The sequence below is a fragment of the Poromitra crassiceps genome (genome assembly GCF_964638095.1).
Source record: "Poromitra crassiceps genome assembly, chromosome: 2".
Taxonomy (NCBI): domain Eukaryota; kingdom Metazoa; phylum Chordata; class Actinopteri; order Beryciformes; family Melamphaidae; genus Poromitra; species Poromitra crassiceps.
The window spans coordinates 104,717,461-104,730,000 of record NC_139624.1 but is presented as its reverse complement, the minus strand read 5'-3'; the positions used below and the strand labels follow the sequence as shown (position 1 = coordinate 104,730,000).

Sequence of the window (12,540 nt, the reverse complement as noted above, 5' to 3'; positions counted from 1 at the left end):
CATTGTGTATCTTGATTATGTATGAGGGATATCACTTCTTTTTTTTTTTTATAATATATTTATTTGAGATTGGAATTTTGCAAAGTTATATACAAGGTACACACAGAACAGTGGTATTTCTTCTCTCTTTTTTTTTCTTTTGGGATGCACCAGTCGCAGACTGGAGCACAACCTTTTCTTATACAATCTCAAATTGACAAAGGCACAAACAGAAAGAAAACTAAAACAACAATGAAACAAACAGACAAAACAAAAACAAACAAACAAAAACAAAACAAAACAAAAAGAAAACTAACAAAACAATAAGTCTACATGATAACACACAAATCAGGCATAGGTCGCATGGGGGGTGATGAGCAATCGACAAGTCCATATAGAAAGATAAAGTAAAAAAAAAAAAAAAAAAAAAAAAAAAAAAAAAAAAAAAGGGGAGAAGTATATAGAAGTAAAAAGAATAAAGTATGCTCAGGGTGTCCATCTCAAAAAATAATAAAATAAAGGTCAGTTTGGGTCCAGAGACACGAGCGAGTTGACATGGGAGATAATAGGCTGCCATCTTCTGTCAAAATTAGCAATTGATCCTCTCACAGAATGCCCAATTTTCTCCAAAGACAGGAAAGACATTAAATCACTCAGCCAGGATGTGGAAGGGGGGGGATTTTGACTTTTCCAATGCAACAGAATGCGTCTACGGGCTATGAGTGATGCAAAAGCGACAACATCAGATTCAGTTTTAGAGAGATTAACTAATGTAGAGGGCACCCCAAAAATGGAAATAAACGGACATGGATTCAGTGTAATATTAAGGGCTTCACTTAATGTTCTAAAAAAACATGACCAGAAATCAGACAGCTTTGGACACAGGAAAAACATATGAGTATGGTCAGCTGGAGACAAGCCGCATCGATCACAAATGTCATTCGTATCAGGGAACAGCCTACTAAGCTTAGCATTTGTGTAGTGAACCCTATGAAGAACTTTGAACTGGATTAAGGTTAGACGAGAACATGAGGATGAGGAGTTTACTCTAACTAATGCCTCCTCCCAACATTCATCAGACAGATCTTGTCCAAACTCCTCCTCCCACTTACCCCTAACTCTCGCAAGAGAGATCGTGTTCGAGTTCAATATGAGATTATACATGACTGAAATTAAACCTCTTGTTTTAGGAAGAGACAGAATGTCGGTTAGAAAAGAGGTTACCGGGAGTAGAGGGAAAGATGTAAAATGCGTGCGAGCGTAGTTGCGAGCCTGCATATATTTAAACAAGTGGGAGTGTGGTAGATTATATTGTACACTGAGGTTCTCAAAAGAGGCAAATATACCCTCTAAGTATAAGTTTGAAAAGCAGACTAGACCCTTCTCTCTCCACAAACTAAAAAATGCATCTAGGTGAGAAGGGAGAAATAAATGATTATGGCATATAGAACTATGTGGGGAAGGGGCAAGCAGGTTGAAATGACGCCTAAACTGTTTCCATATTTTTAAAGAAGAGAGAACTATAGGATTTTTAATAAATTGGGGGGGGCGAGAGTCTAAGGGGGCACAGACTAAAGCTGAAAGAGAAGAAGGTCGAGAAGAGATGTCTTCAATTATACACCAATTGAGAGCGGGTGAATTACACCACGCGTGAATATTTACAAGATTGGCCGCCCAATAATAGAATAAAAAATTAGGCAGGGCAAGGCCCCCATCCTGCTTGTTTCTTTGGAGAACTTCTCTACGGGCCCTTGGGTTTTTACCAGCCCAGATAAACCTGGAAATAATTTTGTCCAAGTTTTGAAAGAATGACTTAGGTATAAAAATTGGAAGACATTGGAAAAGAAATAAAAAGCGAGGAAGAATATTCATTTTAACAGAGTTGATTCTACCTATTAGTGACAAAGGAAGAAAATCCCAACGTTCTAGGTCAGATTTAATATCACCCACTAACTTTGCAAAATTATCCTTAAAGAGAGAAGAAAGAGAGTGGGAAATGCTGATTCCTAAGTAACGAAAATTAGAATGAGCTAGTCGGAATGGTAGCATGCCTGGCGGAATTTGCTTCGCTGCCTCATTTATGGGGAAGCACTCGCTTTTGCCGATGTTTAGTTTGTAACCAGAGAATGAACCGAAAGATGTTATAATGTGTAAGATGTCATCGACACATTTTTCAGGTTCACTGACGTACAACAAAAGGTCATCGGCAAAAAGAGATACACGATGTTCCAGTCCAGCTCTATAAATACCGGTAAAAAGTGTTGAGGATCTAAGAGCTATAGAAAGAGGCTCTATAGCTAGAACAAAGAGAAGAGGAGAGATAGGGCAACCTTGACGGGTCCCTCTTGATAACGAGAAGTAATCTGATTTCTGAGAATTAGTCATCACTGAAGCAGTGGGGGCGGAGTATAGTAATTGTATCCAAGAAATAATTTTAGGGCCAAAGCCGAATTTCCCCAAGACGGAGAACAGATACTCCCACTCTACACGATCAAATGCTTTTTCTGCATCCAATGCAATGACCATTTCGGCAGCTGGTGTGGAGCTGGGGAAAAGAACAATATTCAAAAGTTTCCTTATGTTCCACGGCAACTGCCGTCCCCTGACAAAACCTGTTTGATCATCTGAGATGATGCTAGGTAGGCACGGGTCTAGCCGGCTTGCCAGGACTTTAGCTAAGAGCTTAACATCTGAGTTTAACAGACTAATAGGTCTCCAACTGCCACATTCCTCAGGGTTTTTGTCTTTTTTCAGTATAAGTGAAATTGAAGCTTGATTTAATGTTGGAGGGAGAGAGCCACATTCAAATGAGTCATTAAACATATCTAATAATAAAGGGGCAAGTAAATGAGAGAATCTTTTGTAGAAGTCGGCCGGGAACCCGTCTGGTCCCGGGGCTTTGTTATTTTGCATTAATTTAAGACAAGTACTAATTTCTTCTAATTGAAAAGGGCTATCTAAATTTTGTTTATTATAATTGTTAATGACAGGAATATCTAAATTTTCAAAAAAATTATTCATAGCTATATTGTTTATAGGGGGCTCAGATTGATAAAGATTAGAATAGAATGTAGTGAAAACTTTATTTATTTCAGATGGTTCGGTAACTGAGGAATGTGCAGCATCAAAAACTCTAGATATAACTCGAGGGGCCGCTTGACGTTTAATTTGGAAGGCTAAGAGACGGCTGGCCTTGTCACCATGCTCGTAGTATGAAGCTTTAGTCCGTCTGATAAGATACTTCGCTTTGCCTGTAGAAAGCAAATCAAATTAAGAAATTAAGAATAAGCGTAAGATTGTAATTGAACCCTTCTAGCATATAGAGCTGGACTGGGAGAGATGGAATACTCCCCGTCTATACTGAGGATTGCGTCTATTAGTTTTTGTTGCTTTCGTTTAGTCTCCTTGGTTAAATGAGAGCTAAAGGAGATGATCTCTCCACGCACCACAACCTTGAAAGTTTCCCATAGGAGTGAGGGTGAAGTTGATTCGTTCTTGTTAGTTTCAAGGAACATGTTTATTTTACTAGAAATAAAGTCACAGAATTTATCATTCGATAAAAGACCTGTGTTTAGTCTCCATTGCCTATTGGTAACAGGTGGTGAGAGAGCTAAGTCCAAAATCAGTGGGGCGTGGTCAGAGATCACGATAGCAGAGTAAGAAATAGATTTGACGACAGATAACAGAGTCCTATCTATAAAAAAGTAATCAAGACGGGAGTAAGCTTGATGTACATTCGAAAAATATGAAAACTCTTTTGCAGTAGGATAAAGGAAACGCCACGGATCAATACAACCCAACTGACTCGCGAGAGACGACAAGGCCTTAGACATTCCAGATGGTATAATTGACTTAGGGTGTGAGCGATCTAGTTGCGGCTCAACTACTAGATTTAAGTCACCCCCCAAAATAAGACGGTGAGTGTCAAGATTAGGAATCTCAGAGAAAAGAGAAGTCATAAAATTCGGGCTATCCCAATTAGGGGCGTAAACACAGACTAATACAACTGGGGTTTGGTATAAAGCACCACTCACTATGATGTAGCGCCCATTAGGGTCCGATATAATCTGTTCGGGGGAGAACTGTATATGTTTACTGATTAGAATGGCAACTCCTCTGGATCTACTGTTGAGAGCTGAATGGAATATTTGCCCAACCCAAGGTTTACGCATTCTATTCTGATCACTCACCCGCATATGAGTCTCTTGTAAGAAGGCGATACTCGTGTTAAGAGCTTTAAGATGGGAAAACACTCTGGACCGTTTTATTGGGCCCCCCAGTCCACGGACATTCCAACTCACCAACCTAATAGGAGACCCCTCAGTTGTCCTCTGGTGTACAGTTGGGTTAACCATTGATCGTGTCTGTGACAAAGAAATAGTTAATGACAGAGATGAAAAGGAGATGGACACCCTGAGCATCAAAAGAAAACATCATCGCACATGTCCCCCCAGCGACAATAACAAATAAACAAAAAACACATAATTTAAAACTTTGATAATAAGAAAATTCAAAACCACTTACTAATTGGTTTCCTAAACTTGTCATTTCGAAACCAGACAAGTTGCAGGATTGGTCTAAATACAACCAGTTTACTATGCAGTGGAGTTCACCTCCTGATGGAACGTGATCTACGCCATGTGAATACTCGCAATCATTGACCAGCAACACCATACACAAATCGAGAAGCAGGTAAACTAGACCAGTGATATTGTTGTGATACAAAAAATAAAAATAAAATGGAAGAATGGTAAGGGCTATGCATATTTCAAAAGAGGGGCACTCAGTCGGTTTAGAGTCATTAAGTCAAATTATATTGGGTTTAACTTCTTAATGGGGGGGGGGGGGGGGGAGAGAGAGAGGAAAAAGCAGAAAAGAACAAACAAAAGCAACAGCAATAACAACAGCGCCATCATGTATATGCTCTGGCTATATAGGTGATCTATAGTAAGTGTCCAGTGTGCAGTTGGCACTCAAATGTGTATACATAAAATAAGTGCTTTCAGTACCTGTGTGCTTCTGTGTATGAGTACACCCGCATCAATGACATGCGAGTACCAATGCATAGGTTAAATTTGACAGAGTAATAGACCTCTCTTTTCCACACAGTGCCATTGGTTAAACATGTCAATTTGCGCAGCTCATGTGCTTGCTTTTAAATTTAACTTCACATGGCAACAACATCTTAAAGTATGGAGTCCTAATACAAAGATCCGAGAAGGAGATTAATACACAAGGCAAGCAGGCCACCAACTAAAATGTATATGAAACTGTCGATATTAGCATGGAATGGGGTTGAATAAGCCTGATTAGTTGGCCTCTCTCCACTTGGCAAGATGGTGCAATGATGTGAAGCCTATTTGAAAAATATACATTTATGCCAAAACTGACTTCTCATAATACTAAGACAGTACAATGACATCGAAGCCTATTTGAGAGGTAAGCATTGCCCATATAATATCAGAGTGGGAGAGAGAAGAAAATTAACAACCCTTAAAATAAATATATCGAAAAATACCCAAAAATAAATAAATAAATAAAATAAATGAATGGAAGAAAAGAAAAAAAAAGAAAAACACACACGCATAAGCACACACACACACACACACACACACACGCACGCATCCACACACGCGCGCACACACACACACACACACACACACACACACACACACACACTCACACACACACACCCAAACAAATAGGACATATCCACACAAAAACTAAATACTCTTCACTTTTAAATGAGACAAAAAAAAACATGAACCAACCAAAGACTCAAGTCCTAGTGGAACTAGGCAAGATCGAATGTCCATGTTCAACAGAAGGCATTAGGACCGTCATATTAACGAAAGAGAGAAAGAGAAGCCCAGAGTCGTTAGTTCAATGCAGTGCGTCCAGTGATGGGGGGGGGGGGGGTTACCGGTCCAAACGAACCAAAAATGAGACCCGCTTCACACGGCCAGGTAATCCAAAGTTTAAGCACATGCTCCCGGCATAGGTGCACAACCTGCACAGGGGAACCAACGCAATGTCCAAGTCGCAGAAAGCAATACATACCAAGCTGCGGAGCACCGCGCGTGCCTCATCTGTAGTGTGTCCAGCGGGGAGAAATAGGAGAAAAAAAGAAAAAAGTGGTCCAGAAAAACAAAACAGGGCCCGCTTCACCTGACCAACTTATTCAGAGTTGTGTACACGTTCCTGATAGAAAAGCTCAGCTTGATCAGGAGAAGCAAAGTAGTGGTCCGTACCGTGGAAGGTCACACGCAGTCGAGCCGGGTACATCATACCAAACCGTATGCCTTTCTTGTAAAGCAGTGATTTTACCTCGTTGAAAGCGGCTCTATTGGTAGCCACCTCTGCACTGAAGTCCTCGTAGAATTTGACGCTGTTGCCTCTGTAGACGACATCACGATGTTCCTTGGCCCACCGCAGTATTCTCTCTTTATCAACGTAACGATGAAAACGCACAATCACAGGGCGAGATCCTTGAGGCTTGCGTCTGAGCACCCGATGGGCTCGGTCCAGTTCGAGGTCTCCCGAAACCACTTCACCGGCTACTTCCTTGAATAAGTTAGCCATGAAAAGTCTCGTGTCTCCACCTTCGGCCCCCTCCGGTACGCCAATAACCCGCAGGTTCTGCCGTTTTGAACGACAAATCAAGTCATTTACAGTAGACCGAAGCAGAACCTGCTCCTCCGCCATTGAGGTCGTCTTTACCCGCAGCTCCACTACTTCTTTCTGTAGGCTTGTGATGTCGTCTGAGTGCGCCGTGAGGGCCTTTTCCATATCCACAATAGTAGCAGTGTGCTTCGCCACCGTGTTGTTAATAGTTTCCAAGGAAGAATGAATTGGGGCGAGCGCCGCATTCAGGGAGGCAGTAAACTCAGTGGCCATGCTTCTTCTGGATTTCTCTAACTCGTCAATTAGCGTTTGCAGAGTAAGAGGAGAGTCAAGTGCCATCTTGGCTGCGCGAGTGCTAACTTTAGCTTCACTTGTTAAGAGAAGGCAGGGCTGTAACTGAGACTGTTTCAAAGCTTTACGAGTCCTTTTGTTGCCGCTCATACCGCGCGAAACACTCGAGTGTCGTTCTAGTAACTCGTCGCACTAAAAATGAAACATGCAGGCGTATCTAGCAAAAGTCAGCCATCAAAAAAGCAGGAGCTGCGTACCACGCGTCCGTCCGCTACATACCTCACCGGAAGTGTCAGGGATATCACTTCTACTTTATTTATTTAACTGTTGCCTCAACTGCCCTTCACATACACTGTTACATTGTTACATGGAGAGAGCTTGTCAACAGATTAGGGTTTTATGGGATAAGTAGGTGTGTTACATTGTTGCCCTATGTAACTATTGTCTTATTATCTATTTGTTGCTTGCTGTGTTGTTGTGCCCTATTTGGTGTTTGCTGTGATTTTGCACTATTTACCTATTGCACCTTGTCTGTAACAGAGCCCACAGCACAAGAATTTCACACATGTGTACTCGTACAACAGAGTGACAATGACAATCTTGAATCTTGAATATCTAATATTATGGCGAAACAGGTAACAATCTATATGGGTACAAATAAAGTAACCTTGACCTTGACAATCAGTTTTTAGAAAGCAATGGGCAATTTCAATGGGCACATTGGAGATGCAATGCCAGATGTAAATGTAACCCGGCCAGCAAAATCATCTAACACATACTGTATATATGGGCAAAAATATCTATAGGACGAATCAGCGTGACATCTCGACCAGTGTTGGGCAAGTTACTTTCAAAATGTAATATACTACACTCATTACTTTCGTTTGAAAGTAATAAGTTACTTTACAATATTACTGTCTGTTTAGAGTAACTTGCTACTTATTATACTACTTTTGCATTACTTTCACCAAAATAACAACACTTAACAGAATGACATCACTGCCCCCAACAGCCCAAAAAGTCAGTGTAAACCCTCCAAAATTCTAAATGTTATCATTTTCCTTTCTTATTGTCATCTATAGTGGTTTTTTGCATAAAAACAAACAATTTGATTAGAAAATGATTGTATCTTTATTTATGTGCTTTGATTATTTTTTTTTGTATTAACTCAATTTGTAACTTGTGTTACTTGACAAAGTAACTGGTATAATATTACTGAAATCCTATTAGTAATAAGTTATATTACTGAGTTACTGCTAAAAGTAATATATTAGGCTACATGCAATATGTTACTTTTGTAATGAGTTACCCCCAACACTGATCACGACACACACACACACACACACACACACACACACACACACACACACACACACACACACACACACACACACACACACACACACACACACACACACACACACACACAGTGATTGCATGCTCCAATGCGTGATTGCATGAACTAGTATCTTGAAACAATCTGAATGCAAGATTCGTGTAGTTTCACTGTTACTCCAGAGGGTGTCGCCAAATCACTATGCAGTGCACTATACTCTCTCCCAAAGGACATTAGAGACTAATCTGCATTCTCCACATCCAAAGAGTCCATAAAACACACCTTTTTAAATCTGCTTTTAATCTCAAAGTCTCATTCGGCCTCTTGGTCTTTTCATTTTATTTGCCATAATTAATGTTAAATGTTTCATCCATTGTCGTATTTATAGATATTGCCATGTGTTTTCCTGTATATATAATTTAGTATGTAAAGCACCTTTGAGTACTTAGAGAAGGGCTATACAAATAAAATTGATTGTTATTACAATTACTGCATCATTGATAAATAAAGAGAACTATTGTTTATGAGTTTATTATTGGCCTCTTTCTGCTTCTCTTTACTATACTCTTCAGGAAAACCCATCATAGACAACATCACAGATGCCATCTACGGGAGCAGAAAGACCATCTGTGTGATCAGCCACCGATACCTTGAGAGTGAATGGTGCTCCAGAGAGATCCAGGTGGCCAGGTATGTCTCTGTCTCTGAGCTAGAGCAGGTCAACATGTCACCACACAGTCTGCATGAAGTGTGCATTCATATCAGTATGGTTGGTACATTTTATCTTTCACTGGCTACGGTTACATATTAGCCATACTCCGGTTAACTTAAAGAGCATGGTGCAGGTTGGAGACCACATTGCATGTGGGACTGGTATGTAGCAATAGGATTCTCTTTTGTTTTTTCTTTTGTTTTGTCTCCCCCATTCCCCCTCCCCCACATAGCTGCATTTAGACAGGTTTTATAATTTATAATAATTACTGTCTACACGTGGTGTCTCTCCCACAGATAAATCAGTGCACCAGCAAAATAGGATAAGAAAAGTTCTACCTATACTGCCAATTCCCCCTCCCTCTTTGGCTGAGCAATAGGCTATTTCTAAAACAGGGCTAAGAAATGATAATCCCAATAATAAAATTATAGTGCTCACCAGCATTTCTTTTTTGCAGATGTTAAAATGTAGGCTATAAAGATGTGCGAGTTTGAGTTTGCTTGAGATGGGTCAGACATCTTAAGCTTAGACTAGAGTTTCTCATAACCATAGAGTATGAGCTTAACTAAAGTATGGGCTAAGGGCTTCACTGGGTTTGAGTATTCAAGTCATTCTCTGCATGTGACTCATACCATGCATGCGGGATACGTGGTGTTGCCCTCTGCCTGTCCTATCTCTGTCCAGCTTCCGTCTGTTTGATGAGAAGAAGGATGTGTTGATCCTGGTGTTTCTGGAGGAGATCTCCAGCTGGCAGCTGTCTCCATACTACCGCATGAGGAAACTGCTGAAGAGACGCACCTACCTGAGCTGGCCCCGAGCCCAGCAGCACACCGGCCTCTTCTGGGAGAAACTTCGCCGCGCTCTGGAGACCACAGAGCATCCTGCTGGGGACCACCTCCTCCTCCTCACGAATCAAGATTTGTGAGGATGTTGATTTGTGAGGATGTAAAACCTTGTCAAATGTTATTACCAAAAATTATATTGTACAGTGATGGATTACCTTTACTAAATGAATTAGAAGACTCCAGATTTGTTTTCTATTATTGGAATTGAATGGGAGAGGTTTGGGGAAAACAATGTAAACTATTTTTAATCTTGGTGTTTGGATGTTGCATGTAACGTTGAAAAGATGAAAAATGTTTAAAAAAATCAATTCACACTGAAATTGTCCTGTAATTAGGGTTTTACTGCCCATTTATCACCGAATGGCCATATCTAGAGGGCTTGATTGGGTTATTGATTGGGTTATTATATCTGGCTTTCAAAACCAACGTTCCAGATTGTACATTTTGACCCTGATTCATTAATTCGGTATGCATTCTCTTGAACGTATATATATATATATATATATATATATATATATATATATATATATATATATATATATATATATTGTATGGTAGCTAAGTCACATTGCTATCAGCTAGAGTCCTACTGAAGAGAGCTTTCTCTTCTTTAGGATGAAGAGACACTATCAAAAAGGCATATGCATTTTTCTAATTTATATTCTTGATGTAGGAATGTTGCTTTACTGTATTTGTATAAACTGCCTAACTTGATTTCTTGCTGATCTCTTTCAATGCTGGCAGTCAAACTCAAATTCTAATCATATTGATTCATCACCGTAGAATATGGTGAAATCTGTAATGTGCATGAAAGTTAACTTTGTGATCTATATATAACTGCGACATTTGTATTATTATTTGTAATAAAAAAGTATTACTTTCAAGCCTTGCCAGCCCCCCCCCAACCCCCCCCCCCCCCCCCCCCCATCATTATTTACAGCAATTGCATTGAAGGGTATAAAAGGTATGGTCGATACGAGTTTTAATTTCATCAGATCCATGTTGAGAGACAGTAATATTCTTAATAAAACACATTTTATTAAATTCTGATTAGAACCTTCCACTTCTGAGAGCAAAGTGGTTCATACACCATCTTAGACGGTAAACATCAACACAAAAATACTTTGTGGCACATTCTGAAAACAACGTTTTCAATTGTTTGTTCAATATACACACTGTAGTTACAGTTCTTATGTATTAAGAATACTACACGTCCATTTTATAAAACAGATATACAGAAAATAATTAGAGAATGGAACACAATACACAAATCACAGAAAAGTCCCCAGTATTATGATTTGAAGAGCTTGCATTTACGTGTAAATATACCATTTTCTATAATCAAATCATGTTTTAGCACTGAAGTTACATGAAAGTACCATATTCTGCAAATACACTGATACTCCAGTGTATGATGCTATAGTAAAAAATATAAAAAATAAAAATCCACTTCACAAGAGAGTCCAGGAGATTTGTCTCTTTAGGCCAGAGCTTTCCTCTTGCTTATAAGGAAAAGACAAAGGACAACATGCATTACAAATGTGCAACAAGCTGTTTTGGGCACTACAATGTGATACAGGTACAATAAAACAAATGCAAAAGAGAGACAGATTCATTCAAAACAACACACAGGATATGAATGAAGAAGAGGGCTGTACTCACTCCACACACGCGATCAGTCTCTGAGTCCACTTCTTGGAGAGATCGGCACACACAAACTTGCCAGGAAGGTGGAAGCTGCATGACCCAGAAAACAGAAAGAATGAATACACTCAGTTACACAATGACACCTGTGTAATGTTACATTTAGAAATTGATCTCAGTTTATCTTCTTCCATAACGTTTCCTAGACCCACTATGCAACAAAATAGTAGTTTTAGTAGTAGACAACATAGAGAAATGTGGAAAATTCCCTTAATACATAATGTATTTACAACAGTGTGACCACACAATGTACTCAAATGCAAATGGTAGGCTACAAACATAAGGGAATAAAAATACATAGTCTACATAAAGATTGGCAGCACTCTTGAATGATGAATTATTTTGGCTGACCAGTTGTGCTAAAGCTCAAAATTGAATTTCAACTTTAACATGCCAGCTAACACAAGCAAGTAAACGATCGTTAAGCTTGCATTGTGTTGTTTCTTTGTAAATGCATCATGTATTAGAGAGATTTTAATTGGTACTCAAATAAGGCCATTGTGAAGTTGTTACTGAGTCTTGTACTTTTCTTATGCAGTCTAATGTGTAGCCTCTCTGAATCAGAGTTGGGTTACAGTGCTTGCTTTCACTTCATTCAATTCAGTAAGAAGATTTTCTTCAAAAAAAGATGAACATATTTTTTTTATGAAAAAGGCTATCTAAATGTGTCTATATTTTTGTCAAATAAGTTTGACAAATATATAAACTGCAGTTGAGCATGATGACATGGGATTCAGAGCTGCATTTGGAGGGTTAACTGAACTCACATAACGGCAGTGATGTCACATGGACCACTGATGTTCTGTTTGGTGTAGCCTCTCAGACGGCTGCATGACAGCCTAGGCCTTGTGTAATTCACGCAGCAGCTTGCTGTAAACACACACACACACACACACACACACACACACACACACACACACACACACACACACACACACACACACACAAGAAATGTAGTTACTTTTTCATTTACAAAGGAATTTCATAGTTGGCAGTTGGCATGAAATGTAAGTCATATAATCATAAGCTAACACCAGCAGACTGTGCCC

The 12,540-nt window shown here is 39.5% G+C and overlaps 1 protein-coding gene across 1 annotated transcript in view; it reads left to right on the top strand.

Annotated features, from left to right (window-relative positions):
* The window catches only part of LOC310771178 (toll-like receptor 13), a gene marked incomplete at its 3' end in the record, with an annotated part of 36,493 nt that overhangs the window by 1,450 nt on the left and 22,503 nt on the right, over positions 1–12,540 (top strand). The window contains exons 2-3 of the mRNA XM_083631886.1: positions 8,803–8,920; positions 9,627–9,863. Of these exons, the coding sequence (XP_083488012.1) occupies positions 8,803–8,920; positions 9,627–9,863 (355 nt within the window). The remainder of the gene's footprint in view (positions 1–8,802; positions 8,921–9,626; positions 9,864–12,540) is intronic.